The 26,467-nt window shown below is 46.2% G+C and overlaps 1 protein-coding gene across 1 annotated transcript in view; it reads left to right on the top strand.

Moving 5' to 3' along the window:
* Positions 1-25,154, top strand: part of LOC119178042 (glutamate receptor 1) — a 60,659-nt gene extending 35,505 nt beyond the window's left edge. Inside the window, exons 10-15 of the mRNA XM_037429207.2 lie at positions 941-1,284; positions 3,995-4,175; positions 10,488-10,735; positions 21,058-21,157; positions 23,490-23,615; positions 24,516-25,154. Of these exons, the coding sequence (XP_037285104.2) occupies positions 941-1,284; positions 3,995-4,175; positions 10,488-10,735; positions 21,058-21,157; positions 23,490-23,615; positions 24,516-24,578 (1,062 nt within the window). The 3' untranslated portion in view covers positions 24,579-25,154. The remainder of the gene's footprint in view (positions 1-940; positions 1,285-3,994; positions 4,176-10,487; positions 10,736-21,057; positions 21,158-23,489; positions 23,616-24,515) is intronic.
* The last annotated feature ends 1,313 nt before the right edge of the window (positions 25,155-26,467 follow it).

Below are 26,467 nucleotides of genomic sequence, written 5' to 3'. Positions count from 1 at the left end.
GCTTGTGAAAACAGTGAAAATAGCCCCGCCGTGGTGTTCTAGTGGCTTAGGTACTCGGCTGCTCACCCGCAGGTTGCGGGTTTGAATCCCGGCTGAGGCAGCTGCATTTCCAATGGAGGCGCAAATGTTGTAGGCCCGTGTGCTCAGATTTGGGTGCACATTAAAGAACCCTATGTGGTCGAAATTTCCGGAGCCCTCCACTACGGCGTCTCTCATAATTATATGGTGGTTCAGGGACGTTAAGCCCTACATATCAACCAAATCAACAGTGAAAATAACTTTCTCTGCTTGGAAATGCAGTGAAAGTAGCTATAATTCTTCACAAACACATAGGTCCTGTCTACATGCTTCACAATGCAATATTAAATATTGCAGTAATAATGTGTGGTACAAGTGTCCATTGCCAACATCGTCAAAATACGTGATTATCATGACGACTCCGTGGTTGAAAGCAGGTACCTCACTACAAAAGGCACACATGCTACGGCGCCTATTCCCTTAAGTCACGTATAGCAGGTGTATAGCAAATTCAAAAATGGTTCATGCACTATGGGTTTGAAATACGCACTTGTAACAGGATGTCGCTATCACGTTCAACTCCTAAATGCGAAGCTTTAGGGTCCCCTAAATGCTTTAACTACATGCTGCATGTGTTACTTATTGACAAAAGCATTTTCTTATTAGGAGACATAATTTGTATATATAAGGCTTTGTTTTGCAGTGACATGGTAATATTTGAAATATATATAGCATGCGGCTCATATTCTCCATGTTCTGGTTTTACTGTGAGAACGTTACTTGCACCCATTCAGTTTTAATGGCCATGTTCTTAATGTGACAACGTATATTGTGTTGCTTTATAACTAAATATGTTATACGCTCGACCACTTGAAGCTTTGGCCACCGTGCCTTTCATAAGTAATACGGAAACGGTTCGCAGGAGACGGACATCGCGGTGGGCAACACGGCGGTCGCGGCAGACCGCTGGCACGACGTGGACATGACGCTCCCGGTTCTCAGCACGGGCCTCGCCGCTGTGGTGAGGCGGAAGGTGCTCAAGGGTGTCGGCATGCGCACCTTCATAGCGGCCTTCGATTGGCGTCTCTGGGCGGGGTGCGGCGCCTCCTTGGCGACCGTGTACGTAGCGCTGGGCGTGATCGGTTTGATCTCCCTCAGAGGCGTCGTGCACTGCTGCTTCGACCCTCAGGCTGCCACCTTCACGGACAAACACGCTCCCACGAGCTACAGGGGGCCGAATGCAGCGTGTGCCAACTTTAAGGCCAGGTACGCGGGAAACTGTGTTCTGCACCGTATGCGCACCCTTCTCTTACGTCTGTTTTGTACCAATGAAGTCACCAAACCCTCAAAATAGTCACTTATTACTTATTGGACTAGTTGTTTAAAAGTCTTGCGTAGTGGAACTTGTTGGGAGGATAAAACACGAACCGACAAGACGCTTAATTGCAACTGAGTTTATTACGAAAAACCTCCATACCAAGAAAGCTTATGCGCAGGCGCATTCGCGTCGGGCACTGTCACGAACTATTGCCAAATTGTACGGAAGTGCCGTAACAACATAAATAGATAGCTAGATAGGTGTACATTTAATCAATTGAAAGAATCAAGTGCTGTCAACCAACTTTATTTCCTTCATCATTATGCATTGAATGCGCACTGATGATCCCGTCTGATGTGAATGAGCTTTCTTGGTTTGTAGCTTTTTCGCAATTAACTCAGTTGCAACTGAGCGTCCTATCTGCCCGAAATATATGCAGCGTTTTTGCCAGCGCTCTTCCGGCGCCGCTTCCCTCGGCGTCATCGCGTCAACGCCGCCAGAGAGGGTGGCATACCATATGAGGAGCGCCAAGGCCAGCGTCAGTGTGTCGAAGAGAATGAGCCCGATACCTCGAAAAGCAGTGTGCAGTGTCCGTCAATGCAGCAACAAGAAATATTCCTGAAAACCGGTTTCATCTCTTATTCGTGGCTCTGAGGTGACAAAAACAAATCGCAGTACCACCGAAAATCTTTTTTTTAGATTTAGCGCCAACTGTTGAGGATAAAAAGAACCAGAAACTCGCAATACACGGCCCCTGAGCTTGGCAGTTGCACACTGTCGTCTTTTATGAAAGGGAACACGCGAACGCGTGGCCTGCACTCTGCGTCGGCTGCCTACAGCACCATCAACCGACAGCAAAAGCAAACCCGTTCGCTTACAGCGTCATCTGTTGCCGAACAAAATCAGAATGAATTATGGCCGGTAGACAAGCGTTGCTAGATTGCATTCTCTCTGCTCACGCCTGCATTGCGTATTCCACTGCCAACATGCCAAACGTTGTTTGCGGCCACAGCGCAAGCTGCAGTAATCGCGCGATATCGCTCGCCGCGCGAGCGATCAGGGAACGTAATCTAGCAGCGCTTGTCTACCAGCCATAACTCGTTATATTGCTTGGCCATAGATGACGCGAACAGCGAACGTGTTTCCTTCACTTGTCGGCTGATGGTGCTGTAAGCAGCCGCCGGAGACCGGAGGCCACGCGTTCGCGTGTTCCCTTTCATAAAGAACGGCAGTGTACATCTTTGAGGCTATGTATTCAGCCTATACAGTAAGGCCTGCTAACCCTACCGATGGACTTCCGTATGGCGTTCGGAAACAGTTCCGAGAAATTCCGAGCGCTTTCTGTTGAAGCTTCTTAGGAACAAGCTAAATGAAATACAAGCATCAGTTGAGAATTTTCGGGTCAAACAGAGCACGGCGATGACTTAACAGATCCGAGGCAGGCGGCAGTCATTTTGACAGCAGCAACGACGCTGTTACGTAACGGAAGTTGCTGGCAGCCGTGCGCTGATTGGTTCTCCATTCGTCGACTCGCTTCCGGCGTTGACGCCGGCGCTGCAGATATCTGAATCGTCCAGAAAGGAACGTTTCGGCCACCGTCACCGGCAGCGTCGACGCCGAGTGACGCCGGCGTACGAAATGCCGGGAAAAACGCCAGAAAAATGCTGCACAAGTTTTGGGCTTAATTTTTTCCCACGCTCCATTACGCGAGAGGTCACCGAAGCCACGGAGAGGGGTGGCGGAAGGCATGTTCGGTGTATAAATAGTTTAAATATTGGCAATGTCGTTCAGCACTGGGCTTTGTCGCCACGAAAAGGACGTCGTCGTACTCTAAGTAAACATCAGAGAGGTGAGCCCACAAGACCGTCTGTCCACAAAGTGCCCACACACTCGGTTGTCATAATGCTTGCAGATGCCGCGCACGTACCTAGGAACGTTGCTAATCGTTTTGAATTACATAGACAACTACAAAACAGACATTAAAGTGACAAAAATAACAATAAAATAGTTTGGCAGCGTCAACTGTTCAATGAGGCAATCTGCATTTATGGGGAAGAAATAAGGCGGTTTTCAGGAATGGAAAATGCAAAAGAATGCTTTACACTTGTGCTCAGTCGACATGTCACTAGGATGGTTGAAGTCTCGTGTTTTTTCTTATTCTGTGTTGCACAATTTCAATAACAAGAAAAGACCGACTCCGTGTCTTGACAATCAAATTGAAGCATTGTTTAGTGCAAAAAAATATAACGATATCAAAAGCACTGGTCGAGGTTCCGTGGTGTTGGCATTGCTGGAACTTGAAAGGCGCCTCTTTCATTGGTGTCTTCCGTGGCTTACAAATGTTCGCTCGTGGTAACGATGACGCTTATGGCAAAATGAGAAGCGCCAGTCTACAGGGTGCTGTATAATTGCGAACGATGATTTCACTGATTACCACACCACTCGATGTTATGTTTCTATTGGTAGCACCACGTCAGTGTGATACACTCCACGTGCGAAATGCTGCAGTACGTTCTGGCTTCATCCACTTGCAATATTGTGGGGCGTTTTTGGAACGTAATCTGAGCGCTAGCGCTACTGTCGGTTCGTTTTATTGTGACAACAGTGATAACTATGTCGCATCGCTCGTCCAGTAGTGAAACATGTTTGGGACAACAGGTCCATCGCTGGCCGCATAGTGGGCAGCTTCTGGTGGGTCTTCATGGTGCTGGTCTTCTCCGCCTACACGACCGAGCTGGCCTCGTACCTGAGGCCGAAGTACGAGATTCAATCCTGGGCTCATTTGGACAACACAGAACTCAAGCATATGTGGGTGCAGACTACGAGAATGTACTTTGAGGTGAGTGCCTTCGCGCCGGTGAAAGCATCGTCGATGCTCTTTCTAGAATGAAACATCGTTTCCTACTCTTTAGTAAGTGTGAATGAAAGCTATGAAAAAAAAATAAAGCCTATGAGGGAATAATGAATTGACGCGCATACCAGTATTTAGCGGAAAACTAGACCTTCCACTGGATTTTACGTTACAACAGGACAGGAAGTTGGGCTGGTTGGTACAATGCATCCTTGAAGCAGCGCTAAACGACGTGGACATCTAGGTCTACATTTAATTGCTGCAGCAACTTTATGTACACTCTCACCTGATTTCTGCCGTCAGCGTCGCCGGCACCGTTTGTTCTGCCGTCTTGCACCGTATAATTATGGACTTTGGTATGTACCTTATTTTCATATGTGCATTATCATCGTCATCGTGTATGCGTGCGCTCTGTCCGTTGGCGGCGTCCATGGCTTTGCCGAATGAATGCCGTTCAAACCGAGACGTACACACACACACACACACACACGCACATACGCACGCACACACGCACACACACGCACATACGCACGCACACACGCACATACGCAAGCACACACGCACATACGCACGCACATACGCACATACGCACACATATATATGTGACGCTATGATGAATGAGCGACGTGGCCTGGCTCGTAACCCATGTTTATTCTGCAGTTCTTCCTTCTCTACTTCTACCAACTATCGCTACCTTCTTACGTTATATATATATATATATATATATATATATATATATATATATATATATATATATATATATATATATATAAAGATGGAAACAACGTAGTGGGATAATCAGGCTTAACAGTGGAAGCGCCTCAGACTGGCTGGCCGATGTTTCGATAGGAAGACCTATCTTTTTCAAGGCGCGTTTGAAAAAGATAGGTCCTTCTATCGATACGTCGGCCAGCCAGTCTGAGGCGCTTTCCTTTCGTAAGGAATGTGTGTTGTATTCAATTTCGCCACACTCCCAAAACTGCGGAGGGTATCGTAGGAGTAAAAAAGCCAAGTTACTCTTCAGAGTGTTCTACTCTCGCAAAGCATCAGAGAGGGTGAAACAGCTTTCTACTCTTCACTCTAAAAAAATAGCGAGTAAAAAGGGTGTATTTTGGTACCACAACAATAATCGTCATCAGGCTTGCGTGCGCTTCCTTTCTTGAAAACTCTGCGCTGGCCACTTTCCTATCGAGAATGCAATGTAACCCTGATAATGGGCATATCGATTGTCACCGGAATGTACGGGGCGCGGGGCGATAGCGCAAGGATGGAACGCAATATAGATGACGATTATTGTTGTGGGACAAAAAGACACCCTTTTTACTCGCTATTTTTTTAGAGTGTTCCTCTTTTTCAGAGAGTGAAATGCCTATATACTCTTCATGCATGAGAGAGCAAAACGCGGTTATACTCTTGATCTTGATTACTTTTAGATGCGTTGGCAAACCGTGAGTGATTAGCACTAGCTAATATATATATATATATATATATATATATATATATATATATATATATATATATATATATATATATATATATATATATATATATATACATATGCAATGAAACGTACTGCATTTGTTTGTTGAGATGTTGGAGATGATTAACAAAAATAACTGCATTTACAGTGCGCCAGTGAATTTCATTGACTTGGAAGGCACACGGAACTTCTAATATTCATGTTTTAGGCCTTGGATCTGAGTCGTTCAATCGATCATGATCGTAACTTAACGCAAATGGCTATCACGTTCTCCTTATATTATTATTCATGTTTTTCGCTACGACCATCGCACACGGGGGACAGTGCCATAAGCCTAACGTACGGTACAGCTACAGTGATGTATGGTGGCTGTATTTGTAGAACGTGAACAAGAATGACCAAAAATATATCCAAGGGGGTGAAAATGAAAACAGAATTGTTTAGTGTAGACTTTTGATGTGCAATTTTGTAGGCAGGAATGCTTAATAATTTCGCAAGTCAGTGCAAATGAGGTTCAAATAATATGTTGCGCTAATGTTCCGTTTTCCACTGTAAAAAAAAAAAAACGTGTTGAATAGACGTTCTTATCCCACGAAGCACAAAACAAACATAGTAAACTCGCTAGTTACAGTCCGACTGGTTTTCAGAAGCACGGAGACACTCAAATCTATGCGTCTAAGTAAGAAAAAGCAGACATATTATGAAAATTACTTATAATAAAGAACTGAGACGGCCAGAACTGTTATTAGAGACCAGGTAGGATCGTAGGCCTAGCCAGCGAAAGCAGCGACAACGTGCGGGCCGAGCATCTCGTGCTTAGCATTGACGATGCGTTTGCCGAGCTTTGCATGACCCACTACTTCTTCATTACAATATTGTTACATGACATCGTCAACGAAAGAGCATCGTAGACGACGAAGACGATGAAAGCGACCGTGCTCGTGTTGTTGTTGCTGCTGTTCTTCCATCTTGGCTGCAGCTGCCTCTGACTCTCCCTGTATATTTTGTAAATATATTTATTTCATTCATTCTCTCACCCCCGTAAGAATATCATTAAAAAAATAAACCCTCATCCACGTTTCTTCGTGTGGAGTTGTGGTAGCGTGTCGGGCTCGCAATCAGCAGTGCACCTAAGCTCGAGCCCTACTTGGCCTACTTGGCCTTTTTATTGCAACAGCAAATATAGTGACACTTTCAGTTGGATTTTGCCGCCGGTGTCAGCGTTGGCGTCATGCACCGTATATGTATACGTATCTATATATATGAAAACGGAAAAAAATCTAGAAATACACACTCCGGTGCACTGAATTGAACGTGGGACCTGAATGTCGTAAAAGCAAGGCGTTATTAACCACTAAGCCACTAAGGAGCGCATCCTACACGTTCAAACGGCAAGCTACTTATATCTACCACTTACCACTGCTCACGAGTATCTCAGAGGAAATGGTGTTTTCAGCATTAACAGCAAGGTGGCGCAACGAGCACATCGCGCGGTGGCGCCCGCTCTAATCTCCTACACCTAATTCGCCCGGCGAGGAGGATAAGGTCGTACTCCTAGGCTGGCCTCGGGCTTCGCAAACGAAGACTGAGACGAAGGCTGTTTGCGAAAACTGCAATCATTGCAGTATTCGTTTGTGGAAAGCACGCGCTTTGCAGACATGGCAAAGGAACAAATGAGACGCGTATTCGTGGTACCCATACCTGTGAGTACGTTTTGTGCGTGACATTTCAATTCGTTGCTATTGTGTTCATTGCTTCACCTTTCCGGCAAAGCTGCGGCATTTTAGATGCGGAAGCATCTTATACTCGCGCCTTGTAGTGCGCCGTCCGCGGCGTCCGCGCCGTCCGCAGCGCTTCTCGAACATTCGACAGCTGACGCGCGCGCATGCGCCGTCGCGCCGTCGCCCACTCTTCCACCATCTGTGCATCCCTTCCTCCTCTACACACCGCGCGCGCTTCACTCCTCCACCATCTGTGCACCCTTCCTCCTCTACACACCGCGTTCGACATCTACAATTCTCCTGATTCTCCAGTGGACGCGCATGTGGCGTCGCGCTTCGAGAACATTCAACAGCTGACAATGCATGCGCCGTCGTGCTGTATATATACTCAAGGTCGGCGCTCGCTCGCTCAGTTGCCGCTCGTCGGTTGGTTTGTACGGCGCGTCGACGTCCAAGGTCGCTGTGAAATGAATTCCAACGAATCCACAAACACAATGATCGACGTCCCTTCGACCAGCGCCGCCCTTTCGCATACGTGTGTACGTGTTCACTCATTTAACACCCCCTCCTACAACCACGTTAACCAATTTAGCCATCGACCCAAGTAAGTCGCAATTTAACACCCCATTTCACAACCACGTTAACCAATTTAGCCATCGACCCAAGTAAGTCGCACTTTAACATCCCGTTAAACAATTATATGGTCCGCATCCTCCTCAGTGTTCCCCCGAGGGAAGCTGCGGGCAATTTTTTTTCCCCACTTACTTGTCATAGTTCTCGTATTAGAAATTCTTACAATATGCGCATGAGAATATCCGTCAAAAACAATTAAAAATCCCGATTTCGGCCTGAGTTCTGCAATTTTTTTTTTTGTGGGGTGTACTGCTACTCTTTTCGGTGGGGTCATGTTACTCTGCTTTGACCAATTATGAAGGAATCACTTAACTCTGCCTCAGCAAGAGGCGATTTACTCTGAAAAAGACAGTAAATTATGGGACAAGAAAGTACTCTCCGAAGAGTACTTTTTTGCGAGCTCGGAACAAACCCAGCTGCCCAAGAAACTCGGGCAATTCTGCATCGCACCCCTGGACAACGGGCAGTGGGGATGTTGCCAAAAAGAAGAGGCCAACGAGTTGCTGAAAAAGCTTTTGTTCGGGGACATTGCCACCACACACGCAATTACGTACGCACACACACACACACACACACACACACACACACACACACACACACACACACACACACACACACACACACACACACACACACACACACACACACACGTACAAACACACACACACACACACACATATATATATATATATATATATATATATATATATATATAGCCGCTGTGATAGCTCAGTGGTTAGAGCATTGAACGCGTTATTCGAAGGTCATAGGTTCGATTCCTGCTCACGGCTGGTTATTTTTTCACCCACTTTTCTTTCTTCTTATTTACTTTCCATTTGTTCTAATAACTTCCCCAATATATATATATATATATATATATATATATATATATATATATATATATATATATATATATATATATATATATATATATATATATATATATATATATATATATATATATATATATATATATATATATATATTGTGAGGAATGATGAAGTAAACGAGACAGAGACAGCACCCTAGCATGCGCGTCCGTGCCAGAGTGCTAGCGTCTTTCTTGGTCACGACACTTAGCCACGACTGAGAAAGCGTGCGGAGAGGCCATCAATGCTTCTGGTGGGCGGGGTTGGCTGCTTCGTTGTGACCTCACTGCAACGCAGTTCGGGTATCTTCGAGAAGCATCTCTGGTGGGCGGCTTTGGCTGTATTGAAGCGGGCGGTCCTGGAGACCTGCCCGAAATGCAACGAGTGGGCGATGTGGACTGCCTTGCAATGGTGGGCATGATGTGGTGACCTGGCTGGTGGATCTACAATAGATCGGTCAGACAGGAGGACCAGAATAAATCACAGCGGTCGGCCTCGACCACACCGCGGCGTATTATGACCCGCAAGACATGCTTTTGGTGGTCGGCTTTGGCTTTGTCGGAGAGGTAGCGGGATGTGCGGCATGCCCGGGGAAGGATGTCGGAAGAGTATCTGAGGAGGCACTGTGGCTGGCACGGCCTCTCGGTGCTTCCTTTCGGGGACACCCGCATGATTGCCAGCGCGGAGAAGAGGGTGAAGACTTATCAACGGGCCCCTCCTTCTCTTCGGTTTCCTTGACGTCCAACTGCTCTTTTGGTGCCGTTGTTGTGAAGTCCAGCGCAGGTTTTAGTCCGTCAGCAGACCGTGACAATAGTGAGAGGGCAACCTACCTGCTCTCGTTCTGTGAAACCTCGCTGAACTCCTGTGTCTTCACCCCAATGTACTGCATCTCGTCCACCCGTTGAAGGTCTGCAGCCAGATTTTTTTATCTGAGTGGTGGTTCTCCCCATCACAGAGAGGCTTGTTCTGGCATCTGCCGTAATGCTGTCGTGGATTAACATGGCATTGGGTTCGTCAGGCGTTTGGAGTGACTGCGCACAGAGCACTAGTGTATCCGGCAGATTCAGGTCACCAAGGGAAGATGAGCTCGGGTTACGCTGAGCCAACATCTCTGGAGGGAATGTGGTCTCGGCTCCTTGTGGTGGTACTGTGTCAGACACTGGCGCAGTCTAAGAGCGCTGCCCGACTCTAGTATTAGTCTGAATGCAGGGATGAGAAGCTTGCTGTCGACACGTTACACTGCGCAGTACGAGCCTCGAGGTGATGCATCTCCACAGCTGAGGTTTGGCCGTATAATCCGAAAATACCATTATGAGCAAAAACGGGAAGCTTCAAATATTTTTTGCACTTTTTGAGTGGGCTGGCCGGGAACAAAGTTTTCTTTTCATCAACACTAATTGTGCTCATTTAACTTATAAAGAACCCGGAAAAAACATAAATACTGACCGGGCTTGCATGTTCGAAGTCTAGTGGAATCACCCAGATGGGAAATTCGAAGAACTCTTATTTTTTTTTTGCTACATACAGTTATGAACGTTAAATGTAAAACAGATTTGTCTGCTTTGCCAGGAGGCTTATAGTGAGCTTTTCTTCGCAGAGCACCCGCGACGAGATGACGAGGAAACTGTTTGGCTACATGGGAGAACAAGGAAGCCGCCAGGTGCCTTCGCTTCGGCAGGGTGTCGACATGGTGCGGAGTAACTTGCCCGGAAACCTGGTCGTATTCAGCGATGCCCTTGCAGCCGAGTACCTGAGCGGCCAGCCCCCGTGCGACACCAGGGTCATACGAGCTCACCACACTTCGCGGAACATTGCACTCGCCGTGAATAAGGACAACACCCTGAGGTCAGTGATTCCTTTGTCACCTTGTCCTTATGGAAATGACATATGTGGCACTATAATGCATTATATGCGGCTGCATATACAGTATATCCGTTCATATCTCAATACATATGCCTGAAAAGTGCCTTCAGCTTATCGTATATGAATGCAGATTGGGTCATGAGTGGAGAAACTGGTTTACAAATAAAGCCAAAGTTCAGACATATATTGCACGGCTGGTCTATATAACGAATCAAATCTGCCAATATACGAGATGGCCGCCCCATGTATGGCGTCAAATAGATAGTTATACGGGATAGTGCTACCATATTGCCACATGCATTTGTTTCGATTTTACTGTATTTAGTTTAGGTCACAAAAACCGTCAGCAGCAATGCTTGGCAAAGACCGCGTCTCTATGTTCACAAAGCTTCACGATTGTAGCAGTTCATTTTGTTAAGGTTGAGCGCGAAATGCGAACACCCGTGCTTATTCCAAAGTTTGGGCAACGACCAGTGATAAAGCTGGAAATTTCGATGTATAAGAGACGGCGCGTCCCAACGGTGATCAGTTCATCGATGTCTGACGCTTTGTTCGTCGATATAAGCGCACAGCGAGCATTGCATGCTGTTACTTGATTTTCCGTTTCCCGGCCACAAGCTATGCAAAATACCTTGAAAAGGGAGAATGCTGCTCTCGTTCACGTCATGACAATGTATGAGATGAACAACGCATAAATAGCACCTAACTTTTACGCGGATATTCAATAGCGGCATTCAGTACAGAATAGAAGTTTAATTGTTATCTAAATCAGCAAAAATATGAAGTACAGTTTTTGTGTTGGTGCAATGAAATCGGAACACATAAATATTAAGGTTTATTTACGCGACAGCGCATGGCGCACTCCTGTAAAACTTTTACAAGTCATTCGTGTATTCTCGGTTAGTAACAAACAAAAACGTTGCAGTAATTAGGACATGAAGCCCCCTCTTCGCGCGATTAAGCTACGGAATGCAGAGGGGAAATTAATTGCTCTTTTAAATGCGAAGCATTTCTTAGCAAACTTTTGCGACATATCTATCTATCTATCTATCTATCTATCTATCTATCTATCTATCTATCTATCTATCTATCTATCTATCTATCTATCTATCTATCTATCTATCTATCTATCTATCTATCTATCTATCTATCTATCTATCTATCTATCTATCTATCTATCTATCTATCTATCTATCTATCTATCTATCTATCTATCTATCTATCTATCTATCTATCTATCTATCTATCTATCTATCTATCTATCTACGACGTTTAGCTCTCCTGGCTGTTCGGATAATGATTGATTGATATGTGAGGTTTAACGTCGTAAAACAACCGTATGTACATGAATTCAATAACGTGCACCCAGGTTCATTAACGTGCACCCAAATCTGAGCACACGGGCCTACAGCATTTCCACCTCCATCGGAAATGCAGCTGCCGCAGCCGCGATTCGATCCCGCGACCTGCGGATCAGCAGCCGAGTACCTTAGCCATTAGATCACCGCAACGGGACCGTTTGAATAATGGGATCTATAGCAAGACTGTATGATGAGCATAAGTGACTAGTCATAACATAAAAATAATGAGAAGTATGCAATGGATGGGATGGTTTACATGTCATGTTCTTGATGTTACTGTAGTGGTTTCGTTCACATGGCATCTTGCAAAACTGGTCTGGTATGACTGAATGCAAACATAAGAGACGGGCCCCCATGTGGAAATCATGACATGCATGTCATGTAAGTCATGACTACACGCTACGCTCATGGTGTGCTCGCGGTCGGTTCGTCAGCTTCACATATACCAATAGTGCACTTCAAGTTGTAAAAGACTGTCTACTTAAGGCAGGTGATAACCGCGGAGCCGTACCACGAGGTTGAAGTAACTAGAAAAATAAGAATGGGGTGAAGCACATTCGGCATGAATGAATCAGTGAATAAATAGACTTTATTTAAAGTCCGGCAGTTTTATCGGGCGAGGTGGGGGAAGAGGGGGATAAACCCCTGTCCCTTCCTACTCTCCGTTGATTATAATGGCGGTACCTCAGGTGACCGCTGGAAGTCCTTGCACCCGGGCAGCATCTTCAGCTTGCCGGACAACCCAAAGCTGGTCGCCCAGCTCGTCGCTTGTAAGTGCCGCCTTCCAGCGGCAGCGCAGCTGACGCCGCCGATCGGCAACAGTGACTTCACCCATACCATGTTCACCTGCATCAACAGCTGAAGACAGAGATTTGTAAAACTGCCTGACTTCTGCTACTGGATACTCATACAGAAAGAAGGTAATCTCGGCTTCCTGAAGAACATAATCTGGTCCGATGAAGCTCGCTTCTCGCGCAGTGCCCAAGTCGATGTTCACAATGGTCCTTACTGGAACGCTTCAAATCTCCACTGGCTGTTGCAGTCACAACACTAGGTGTAGTGGTCTTTCAATGTTTGGTGAGGCATTTACGACAGCAAAACTATTGGCCCAGTCTTTTTCGATGGAACACTCACCGCCGAATGCTATATCAGTAAAATACTAAATGGCCCACTAAGTTATTTCACGTGCAACCTTCCTCCATCACAGCTTGGGAATATCTGTTTCCAGCAAGATGGAGCTTTTTCTCCCCACAGCTGCGCGCGCAATCGAACGTGGCTTCATCGAGAATTCCCCGAGAAATGTATCGACCGTCTTGGACTTGTAGAGTGGCCCGAAAGGTCGCAAGATTTGACTTCGATAGATTATTTTCTTCGGTAATACATTAAAAACAACGTATGCACCGAAGCGACGACAACGCCCGCAAGACTGAAGTCTAAAAAAACAGATGTGTGCCGCTCTATTACTCCACAAGTCCTACGAAACGTGACAGAAAATGTGATGATTCGATCTAGATTGTGTATTCGGGCTGATGGAGGGCTGTTGGAGCACGGTATGTAACTGCCCATGACGTCTGAATAAAACCACTTTGGACTTTTCAATTACGCTGATCTCTCTTCAACACCTAGTTTTCTACTATTTAAGAGTTAGCTAAAAGAGCACAGAACATTTTTTAGTCGTCCTGTTTATTTATAAGCACTGCGCTCTAACATATGTGTACTAAATATGAATTTCTAAATGGAGACGAAGTACCAGCAATAAACTTTTGAAGCCACAGTCAATCGTGACGTATTCGTTGCAAATATCCAGTAGAGCAATCGCACGTTCAGTTATGACTAAGAAAGAAAAGGTTCTGAAATAATTACCGTGGAAGTTTTTATATCCTTCCTTTATCAACATGTCGCCCTCTCCCCCACCATCATGTTTAACGTTGGCATGAAAAAAAAAAAACATCTGCGCTGCGCCGAATGCCGCCCCTTGTCTCATATCGCAATGCACGTGTAGCTGCTTTTTTGTCGAAGTTTATTGTCTTCGTTTCTTTCTTTCATTCCTCACCTTTTTTTTAACGGTACCGTCCAACCATCGCTTAGTGTCCATAGCAGTCGTCGATAGCCTGTTCAAGCAACCTTCGTGCGTGAGAAGCCTTCGCTAATTTGTTCAACTTACATTTGAGGGCACTCAAAGCGCTGCGCATTAGGCGGCAATCACGTGGTATTTTTTGAATTTTTTGCACTCCAAACAAACCCTGGAAAAAGTTAAGCAGCGTTGTTATCCTACCGTAACTTGAAAATTTTGTTATTTCTGGATAAGAGCTACACGTCTTGAATGAAATTTTTTCTCTAAAGTCAGTATTTAAAAAGTTTATTAAGCAATTTTTGTTAATTAACGTGCTTTCTGGTCCAAAAAAGGTATTCTGACATGCTACACACAACTTAGAACAATACTGCGCTAGGTGGAGACGCGTAACACGCATCAATACTTTTTCATTGCTTGTTGCTTTTTTGCTGAAAAACTCTATTTATTTGCAAAACAACGGACAGACCGACTAAGGAACTTTGCCCATTTCTAACGTCAGCTGTGTATCAAGCCAAGGACAGGCCATTGTTCGTTGCCGGTGACTTCAATGCGCACAACAACGTCTGGGGCTACGCTAACAATAACAGGAAAGTTCTTAACCTTGGTGTTTCGTTGTGGCGAGAGCGCCAGGCTCTTGGAGTAAACGGACGCAGCAGACGCGGTCGGAACAAAACAAACAATACACATTTATTTACCTACTTTTTGATCGACCATATCGTCAGTTTAATTATTTAACATCAATCGTGACAAACACGCTAAGACATCCTTACACATTATTAAACAACACTCGACAACATGGCAAACAAGGTGGTGCCGCTAACGCCTGACTCACCACGTGGGTTTACCGCAGACAGCCTGCGGTGTTGTCCACGGCAGACCAACCACTAGAGGCAACCGCCCGCGCTACCGCCCCACGCCAAAAGAGACTCGCTCAACTCTGTCGCCCGCCAACAAGGCTTGCCTTCCGCCAGAGATCAGCTCCGCTGCTACCGCTCTACCAACCATGATGATGATAGTGATGATCACCGCTTGCGAACACAACGCCACCTATCGCTCAATAATTGTCACCCTCGAAGTACGGCTTCTGTGCGAGACAAGTGCGCCACGCGGCAAAACACCTTTACGGGGGGTGTCAGCACCCCCACATGCCCCCAACCTTTATTCAAACGATATTCTGAAAAGAGAAGAAATACGCTACACAAGCTTTAGCAACACATGACAACCCATGTCCCTTCATAATGTCCATGCACGACGACACCGCCACCGGTGTCGTCGACACTGCTGCACTGTTCGCTCAACTTCACCTCAGTATTGGTCCCGCAACAGCAACGTTGCCGTCGGTGCGACGAACCGTCACTCGCGCCGACACGTCTGCCGGTTGCGACCAGCACTCACGAGGGCACTGGACTGCAGGCAGTTGCGCAGGTCCCAGGCATCTCCATTGCCCGACCTCACGACCGCATTCCTGGCCAGCGGCACTGACGATGTGCAGAAAGCCAGCCGCGGGTTACGCCACTCCCGCAGCATACATTTAAAACACTCAACAGAACACTTAAGTAGGGCAAAGGGAAGGGAGCTTCGGGCTCTTCGCCCACGTGGTACGATGTTCAGTACTGCTAGCTAATACATCGGTGGTGGCCGAGACGCACATCAAAACGAAACAATGTTTTTTTAACTCGTGCATCGAAATATAAAAGGAAAGTGAGGGAAGCAGAGTGCAACACCTCAACGCCATGGTCCATCTAGTTGCGCCACGCGTGACAGACGGCTGCGCAGAGCATTAGGCTTAATGAATCGCTTGACAAACACCGGCATCCACCCAGCACCCAGCCTTGGCATAGAAGAGGCAGCCGCAAGGAGACATTCACTCTGTAAGGTGGCCCTATCGCTCGCCGCACACAGCAGCTTACCGACCGATCGGCGTCCACCATCCCAAACAGTGTCACGACGCCCCGGCGTCGAGTCGCAATACCAGACAGCAATGACGTCCGGCTCCCTGAGCCCAAAGAGATAGAAGAAGCTATTTACAGAAAATCGGACCACCCTCAAGGCTTCCGTATTCACTCGCATGGGGCCAGGCCTACAATCCACGTGCTCTAAACCTTGCTCACCCCAGGACGCAGACCATATGGCTCTCGTCCCAACGCAACAACGTTCTTGAAAACTACCACCGACTGAAAAAAAAACCACTTGCGAGCAGAAAAATAAAAGCTCAACCTCCAGACAAGTTCAAACACGTCACAACAACCGATCTCCTCGCTCTTAACAAAGCACACCACCGACGCTAGCACGAAACCCCCTAAACCTGCTCTACCCCGGCTCTAACAAAAGCTCTTACCAAACCGCGAAAACTGTCGTTCGATATTCCAAAAGCCCCACGTTGGTCGCTAGTGTGGGGTCTCAAAATGGCGAGCGAGAGCACCACACTCTTGGTTGAACGGACACTGTAGACGCGGTCAGAACAAACAAAATAACACAAATTTGTTTAACTACTTTTTGAGCAATGATATCGTCAGCCGAATTGTTTAACATCAATCGGGATCAACACCATAAGACATCCTTACATGTTATTAAACAACACTCAACAACATGACAACCAAGGTGGCGCCGCTAACGCCTGACCCACCACGTGGGCACACTGCAGACAGCCCATGTTGCCGTCCACGGCAGACCCACCGCAGGAGGCGTTCGTCCGCGCCAACGCCCCACGCCACAAGAGACTCGCTCAAATCTGTCGCCCACCACCAAGGCTTGCCTTCCGCCAGAGGTTCCCGCCGGCACTACCGCTCTACTAACCATGATGATGATAGTGGCGATCACCGCTCGCGAACACAGCGCCACCTATCGCTGAATAGTTGTTCACCTCCGAAATATGGTTTCTGTGCGAGACACGTGCACTACGGGGCGCAAACAACTTCACAGGGGTGTCAGCACCCCCACAGCGGACAATCTCGGCACAAATTTAATCACGCACTCAAGGTTCCCGGCAGGCAGAGGAATTGCTGTTCAGCAAGACACCACTCCTGACGTGACGTTTTAAGGCAATGCGGTAGGGTTGTGAGACAACTTTCAAGAGGACCTTGGGAGTGACCATTTCATCTTAGAAATCAACGTCCGTATCACACCCGCTCCACCCAAGACGTAAAAGTATGTCGACTGGAACTTTTCCGAAAAATGAGGAGTGGCGAAAGTAGCCAAGGAGAAACCGTTGAAGAGCTTCTGGAAAACCCGATAAGTATGGTGGTAAAAGCCACTAAAGAAAAAAAAAACCTTGAGCCTGGAGGTGCCAGCCGTCAACTCCAGACTCGCACACGTCCTGGAGGTGAAGAATGCGTGGAGGGAACGATTGAAAAAGCAGAAGCTAAGCAAGAGGCTTTGATGTAAACTAAGGGAAATTAGCAAGAAGATCGAAGAACACCCCAGAAAGCTGAGTGCGCAACAATAGAATCAGGTTTGTATTGAGGTGTACGGTAAAATGAGATGGGGAAGTAAGTGCAGCCTTCTTAAGAGCCTATTCGCAGGCAGCAACAAACCGACCAAGAGCAATGCCCAGATGATGCTCGATAGACTCGTCCATCTGCACACGAATAAAAACACTTGTCAGCAGGACTTTGCTAACGCACTGGCATACATGCACCTGTCGACCGAGATAAAATCAGTCCCCTGGGATGACCAGACACGTGAGTCAAGGGGACCCCTCAACACTGATTGGATCGTCCGTTCGAGGTCTCGGAGATTATGCACGCCCTTCATGGTCTAAATGGCTGCTCGGCCCCTGGTCTAGATAGACTCACTAACAAACTGCTCAGAAATATTAAAGACCAAGCCATCCAAATTATTACGAACAAAATATACAATGTATGGACTGCGGGCCGTGTACCGGATGAATGGCGAAGTGCCAACGTATTTCTCATTCTCAAATTCGGAAAACCGCCCCATGCCGCGAACTTGAGACCAATTTTTCTTACTTAGTGCCCCGGAAAGGTCACCGAACATTCCATTTACTATAGAATTGCAGAGCATATTGAAGAAAAACAGCATTTTTTGCCACTATCTCATAGGCTTCCGAAAATCACTGTCAACACCAGACGCCTTGCTCCTCATCAGGAGCGCCGTCTAAGACAATAAATCAAGGGACATAAAAGGCATCCTCGCACTCGACCTAACCAAGGGCCTTCGACACGGTCAGGCATGAACACATCCTCAACGAAATTTCCACTTTAGATCTCCAAGTAAAATTTCACAACTATGTCAGATGATTTTTGGCTGACCGGACGGCCACCATAAAACCGGAAAAATTGGAAGCTGAAAGCACAAGCTGGGCAACATCGGCAACGCCCAAGGGTCAATGATTTCACCGCTTCTTCTCAACATCGCAGTGCACTATCTGTTGAACCAACTCTTGAAAGTCCAGGAGGTAGAACACGCGATTTACATGGATGACATAACCATCTGGTCTATAAGCGGCACACCAGGCTCTCTGGAGCAGAACCTACAGCATGCACTTCACACCACACAAGCTTTCGTTCGAAATACGGGGATGAAGGTATCTTCCAGCAAATCAGAGCTCCTTCTATCTAAATATGGCCCCGTGAAGAGACGGGTCCTTAGCTCCCTCCCAGTTCACCTACACAACAAGGATGATGGCAGTATCCCAAGATGTAACACAATCAAGATCCTGGGCGTGGTTGTTGGGGCGTATAGCAGTGACAGCGTGGATGCCCTCAAACGCATAGAGAAGTGCCCTCAACTTCACCAGCGTCTTATCATGGGTCGCTCATAGAAGGTCTGCTGTGAAAGAGGATGACCTCATGAAAGATTTCACGCATTTTCACTGGCCACGTGACATATGCCACCCCTTCCTCATCTGGAAGAAGACAGGGCTCAACGAAATTGATACGTTAATTAGAACAGAATTGAGAAAGATCCTGAGCCGCCCTTGCAATACTAGTATACGGAACGAGTCCTCCAATTGGGCTTGTACAATACAACTACTGAAGTGAGTGAGTGAGTAACAACTTTATTAGTCGAAGGGGTGAGGGGTAAGGGAGGCTAAGCCACGAAGGCTGCCAGGCTGTGCTTCTCGATGACTTCTTCCGCTCGTTTCAGGACCCGTGTCTGGATGTCTATGTCTGAACTCTTTGAGGCACAGCGGCACGCCCAGATTAGTCAGCTCTCACTTTCAAGGGCGGGCAACGTGACATTGCCAGTATTAGAAGCCGGCCTTCAGCCCCTCTTCATGCCGCCAGAGAAGTCCCAACTTTGCACACACGCCATAAAAGTGATAACAGTTGATTCATTTTCCAGAAACATACACCCGACCCACAAAAAAAAAAAGATGAAGAAAAGTGAGAGCCAAGGCCATACTCACCAAGATCTTATGCAACGATACGCAGGGTCCTCTTCGCTGATGCTGCAAAATATTGGAATCGAGGCACCTACGCAGTCTCTGTGGTGGACGCCTATTGCTCGCTCGTCAACGCAGTCACTTCATGTAGTTACAAACTTCACCGACGAAGCAGAAGAAAGGGCCGTTGCGCTGGCCCTTCGAAGCTGCACGGGTGCCTGTGTAATTTACTCGGACCTTAGAACAGCTATAAAACATTTTTTGGTGTGCCCAGTATCTACGAAGGCAGCTACGGTTGTTAAAGGGTTTTTTCAATCACGTGTCGAGGGAAAAAAATTTTCCGTCCTCGGACATCGCCTGGTTCCCGGCTTACATGGCAAACATTTCCGGCTTTTCTGGCTCCAACCCAAACGAGCGGGTGCACCAACTGGCGCGAGAATTTACTTTCCGCGTCCGCAGTGTGCCCCCACGCTTCAGTGCAGCCTGCAGGAACCTCGACCACAAAAACCCGCTCGTATACCACACCACGAACTCACCTCTCATCATAGATTATAACGCCAAGCTTTTCCTCCTCCTCACACTAATCCCAACAAAGCGAAAGCAATCACTTACAGACAGTTGCAGACCCGTACATACATCACACCAACGGCACTAAGCAGAATGAAACCTGACTTCTCCACTGTATGTCCACACTGTGACTAGCAATATATAAAATCTTCAATATCATGCTCTGGCTGTGCCCTGCCAAAGTAAGTACAGACTTTTCTGACCAGATCCTCCGGGGACTCTGCCCTTCGAAGCACAGAGCACATCGCTCAGCTCAAAGCTGACCAGAAGGCCCGGACCGTCGCCGAAGGACTCTGTCTACCAGTCTCGACCTGGGTGGAGCCTCCACATTTATTGGCGGGGCTTTCGGCACTGCTGTCGTTTTTCTCAGGACCTCAATAAAGTTCATACTCACTCACTTTCAAGCCACCGATTATGCTTGGCCACACCGCCAAATTCACGTTCGAATGCATGGGAGCTTTGCTCGACTTGGCTTCGAAATGAAAGTGGAGGAGAACAACGTTTTGCTGGTAGGCACCTAACCTACAATATTAAAAAAAACGCGGGCTAAGTTCATAGGTTCGAACTCTACCATGCTGCTCGTTAATTTTTTGTTCACTTTAAATAATTTTTATATTTGTCGAAATAGCTAGTTAGAATTGAAAACTCCCGCATATTTCCCCTCTGCCTTTCAAGATTTTCTCAGGTTGCGCCCATCAACGAAAGGAGGACTGGATCAATTCCTGTTCCTACATACATTTTGACATTAGGGATGTTATCTTTTTCTTGTTTAGTGTTCAAGACATTACCGCATTCCGAGCTTCATTTCCACGAAAAGCGATGTTTTCTTTTTACGTATCTATCAAAATATGGTGATGGTTGCTCTGGGTTCAATTCTCATTACTTTTTTACGCACCGGCTTTTAACAACATCTACATGCATGGAAGCTCTAAATAATCATTGTTATTTCATGCAGAGAAAGGCTTAACCATGCCATTGCGACTATGTCGGAGACGGGAGAATTGGACGAAATCAAAAGGAAATGGTGGTCAACCAGGTGCGACAAGGATCCGAAGGTGCGCTATTTTACCCTGTCTGATGACTAATTTCAACACGAAGTACAAATTGAATGTTATTTTTCCGTTATAGGAGTTCTTGAAGGTTCAGCCAATCTAAGATATAAAAAAAAGGTTTACTGCAATGGTGCAGCAATGAATGCGATAGAAACAATCTAGACTGCCATACGAAAGGAGGTTAGCATTGTGGAATAGCACCATACGAAAGAAGGTTAGCATTGTGGAATAGCACCAAAGGACGCAAAGAAACATGCTGTATTCCACAATGCGTGCATACAAACTAGCTTGGTTTTCATAACTACTGCAGGGCTATAGCAGCTAACTCGTTTGGATATTCCTGCAAACTGTGCGCATATTGGCACTTCCTCATTCATGAATGCATATTCAAGCTCGTATACACGTGGTCGAATATGCACTACACAAACATGGATGTGTGTGTGTGTGTGTGTGTGTGTGTGTGTGTGTGTGTGTGCGTGCTTGCGTACGTGATTGCGTGTGTGGTTTCGAAGGCCTTCGAAGGCCTTCGAAGGCCTTCGTGTCCGACCACTCAGCCACCTGGAACAACATCGAGCAATTCAGTGGAACATTGATTATTCATACCCCGGTGCTGCGAAAATTACTACCTGACAAAAGGTCACAGAATTATATCGTCACGAGGCAAAATATTCATAGTATTAGCAAAGAAAAACCAACAATTAGAAAGCCGTTGCTCTACATAAAATCTTTAATATTCAAAGCGCAGAACGTGAATTATTCTCATATGATTTTTTCAAATGTCTGGAAGGGCACTCGTGACGCTCATATAGGAACAAATTTAGGAGGAACAATGGACTGTAACTGAATTTTCTTCTCCCGAACATAATTGTGTAGATTAGATGATACGACGCGCTGGGTTCTCGGTAGAAATGATCCTGTACTACGATATATATATATATATATATATATATATATATATATATATATATATATATATATATATATATATATATATATATATATATATATTATTTATATGCGTTTGTGTGTGTGTGTATGTGTGTGTGTGTGTGTGTGTGTGTGTGTGTGGTTTAAGTAGTCCGGGCTTCGGGTGTTTCCTTTAAACCTGGTTCGTTACAGCATTATCGGCTGAAAAACAAATACCAAGAAGGATACATCACTGTCAGATGTTCTGACCCACAGCGCTGCGGAAAAGTAGTCGCGCCAGGGTAACGGCGTATAGTCTCTCCGAAGCATTCCAGACTTTCCTCTACCCCTATACGAAAGGAAGAATAAAACGTTCGATCATTGTCTGCATTTCTCGGCAAATCAGCTACTCTTCATTGGCGTAGGACAACCTTTTATGCGCGCGGTAGCGGGACTTGAAAAATAATAAGGCTAGAGTACTCGTACAGACCTGGAGAACGGCTTCGGTCGCATGGGAGGCAACCTATTCTTCAGCACTTGCTTTTGCAGGGACGACATGAGCAGTACGTCGGCTCCACAGCGCGAAGTCCCCAAACTATTGAACGACTCAAATCTTTGTCATGGCAAGCACTAACAAGATGCAGAACAAGTTAAACACCATGGAGCACTGGACGGCTTAGCGTATAAACTGAGCGGTCAATTTGTCAGTTGAACTGTCATGATTGCTGGTACATTACAGGCTAATGCGGTAAAGAAGCTTTTCAGTCCCCAGGAAGTCACTACTGGCTTTCGCCAGCAGTAACGAGGATCCAAGATGGGGTGATGCATGCGAGAGTAATCCCTGGATCGTTTCATCTTTGCTTGAGCCGCTTTCATAGCTGCAGCTCTCGCATGCTTTTATTACTCCCATCTCGCCGAGAACGTGCGATGCGCGGTGTTATCGATATTCACCTTATATAGAGCATCACGGTGATGACGGAAACCAACCGAGAGCGTCTATATGAATTCATAAAGCAGCAGAATACCTGAGAGAGATTTTAGGAGTCAAGGTGGGAACCGACAGAGAGATACCTGTTCGTGCCACTTAATTGCGAATTAGATCCTAATAGTTCATTCCAACAAAACAAAAGAAGCCGTAACGATGGTGTCTTGTTATTCTCGCCATTCACATATGGTGTAAGTAGGTAACTACGTTAAAGTTAAGGGGTCTGGTGGTTTCAGCTATCATTAAAAAGGGCATAGGACAGAACAAGTTATTCTCTTTGACAGGAAAAAGTCTTAGAGATACCGCCTATTTTTAAGATGGCCAGTCATGCGTGGGCGCGATTTGGGCAAGCCAAGTTGATTGGCAGCATTAAGTCACTTTCAGTGCAGAAATGGTGTTAGGTCTACAAAGCATTGAGGTGCGTTTTGTTTTCACGTGTTGCAGGACGAGCCGATAAAGCTGCAGCTGTTCCTCCCGGTCGCTCTTGCTATTGCCGGGATCATACTGGAAGGCGCTGGTCTTGGTTTGGTTGAGCTGCTGGTTCGAGGCTGCAATAAGCTTTGCATCTGGGTACGTGCTCAGCTCTCGTAACGAGCTGGCTTACTCACATACCGGATTTTTACGCAACGTCTTCAAACAGACAGAAAGAACGTGCCTATAACAGCGTTCACGTTTAGCCCTTTAAAGTTGAACGACACACCAGCAAATCACCCCTTATACAGCCGCATGAACGTCTGCGTAGAGCGCGTGAACAGCCGGCCTTACTCCTGTGTGGCAGTTGCGGGCTCTCACGGGATGCGTTCAGGACCATGCACCACCTTATAGACATGCTGACCTGCTTTGCACGAGTGACAGCGTTGAAAAGTGCGTCTTCTTAAGACAGTTTCCTCATCTCGACTCCAAAATACGACGCATGTTTCGAACACAGGCCTGGCTGCACCTTTCATAGTTGTCACTCGTGCAAAGCCCGTCAAATGAGGCCATGCATGCACACATCCCTTACGAACCCGCAACTGCTGCAAGGGATCGGCTCATGGCCAGCTGCTATACGCACACGTGGACGTGGCTGCCATTTAAACTTGATGAGCTATTTAACACACATGAAGGACCCGCAGATGATGTGTGGCACTGTGTAATTTTATGAAACGTGAATATATATTTACAGATCTATAGGCATGTTATGATCACGTGCATTCCTGCGCGCTTAATAACTACGGCCACACATTTGCGCGGAAATGTGAACGAGAAGCACAAGCACGTGGGTAAACATACACTTTACTTGAAGAAGCCCCAGACAAGACTAAACTGTTTTCTCAAGGACTCAAAAGTAACCGAAGACAACTAAGACCAACACTTCATGGTCGTAAAAAACGGAAGGTAAAATCAGTTAGATCGTGTTTCTCACATAATGTTCAACCCGATGTGGCGCGATGGGTACTATGATGACAGTGGACATTTCTTCATTTGCAGGCTCGGCTCAAGTCAGAGCGGTCTGCACGAGAGACGGACCCGCCGTTAAAGACTATCGCCTGAACAGGTTCCCATCCACAGAAAGCTTGCAACTCGTTTTATCACCGTTGCTCAAATTGTGATTTTCATTTTATGAGTCACCTGTGTTCGTAAACACTTTATTGTTCTGTCTTAAAGACAAGAGAATGACTGAACAAACTCACTTTTCTAGTGCTAGTACACTGTTTAATGACTAGTCTACCTACATTTTATTCATTCATTAGGCCCGTCACATCAGCGTAATTTTTCAGCAATGTTCCACGAGCACTCACAGGGAGTGGCTTATTTGCATACAGGCCGACAGGTTTGCCTGAGCGACAGTGTGCTCTGTCTTGCTCCTCTACATTGGGCCAAGGGAACGGAGAAGAAAAGGAGCAACAGCAATAGGTTGTTTCCGCGGCGCACGGTAAACAGTGGCCCAATTTACGTGTTCTTCTTCGAGTAAGAGAACATATTACTTCTGGGGTCATGGAAATAACGAATTTTACACTTACAACTTATTGCTAGGGGTGCTCGAATCAAATAGAATATTTCCTGTCTACTTCTAAGCACAAATATGACAGATAAGCTTTGAAAAAAAAAAAACTGTCACCAACCAAACATGAAAACGTCCGTTCGTTGTACAGTCAATAGCGCACTGAAAATATATGCACGTTAAAGCGCTACTGATTTATCAGTAGCGCTTTAACGTGCTTGTGGTTGTTTCTGCTTAGTGCCCTACTGCTGACATGTGGGGATGGCCAGGCTCGTCAAGCGGCGTAAAATTCGCTGCTTTTTTCTCGCCATCCCTAGTTTGTATGTTTGTATGTGCAAACTGAAATAAAGATTTTGATTTGATTTGATTTGATTTGCTGTGCTGTGTATACAGCTATTCAGTGCTTTCACGAAGAATGGAGAGGTGCTCGTCAGTTTCCGGAAGCAACGACACCGTCGTGCATGTCGCGTTCCTCTAGCCAACAAAATCATCCGTTAAAGGGGCCCTTCAACACTATTCAAGCCTCCGTGTTTTATTCGTGGATTGTGTAGACTAAAGTTCAGACAAATGCAACAAAAACAGCATTGATAAGGGCACGCAGTCATAACTTATTTGACTTAGAAATTTTAAAATACTAGAAAAAAAATGCCGACCCTCAATTTGATTTTTGCAAGGTCACTTCAACACATTTCACTCACTTATGACGTCGGGAGGCTGGCCAAATAAAATAAGCTGGAAGCGCCTACACAGGGGTGCTCGCACCCCATTGTTGCTTTTTTTTTCAAATTAATGCTTATCTTGTGTCTGACGCCTGGCTTGCCAGAACGTCAGCGGGAGGTACTGTGTCGATGCGAGGTGGTGTCTGCGTGTTTTGTTTTTCAATACTTCGGGTCACTCCCTCCTCTTATCCTGAGAAAGGAACTTATGGAACGACCAGGACAGCGAAGTACTGTTGACCCTTCGCGTCTTGTTCGGTCAGCCGCCCTACGAACAACAATGCTGCACAGCACCCCTTTAACAGCACACGCGTGCGTAAAGGGACAGCTCGCAAACTCCCAAAAGCAAGAAGAGAGAGAAAGAGAGAGAGAGAAAGAGAGAGAGAAAGAGAGAGAGAAAGAGAAAGAGAGAGAGAGAGATCTTTCCTATGGACATCCGACCCGCGCAAGCCAAAATCCAGTGGCGGAATGGCAGCCAGCGTCATGGTCGTGCTTTGAAGTCGCAGTGATCTTTATTTTTTTTTCTCTTTAGTGTGGCCGCGTCTATTCAAGGTTCGATTAAAAAAGCAACAAGGAGAAGTTTATTGACTTTCAACCAAGTATAAAGTACATGACAAAAACATCGAGCTTCACGACTACAAAGGGTGCATGTACAATCAGGAAAGCACCACTACCGAGGTACAATGTATGTGGGGGAACGTACCCCTCTATTTACTGTACAG

The sequence above is a fragment of the Rhipicephalus microplus genome, chromosome 2, assembly GCF_043290135.1.
Source record: "Rhipicephalus microplus isolate Deutch F79 chromosome 2, USDA_Rmic, whole genome shotgun sequence".
NCBI classification, from domain to species: Eukaryota; Metazoa; Arthropoda; class Arachnida; order Ixodida; family Ixodidae; genus Rhipicephalus; species Rhipicephalus microplus.
The sequence above is the reverse complement of the archived record's forward strand: the minus strand, read 5'-3'. Positions and strand labels throughout refer to the sequence as shown.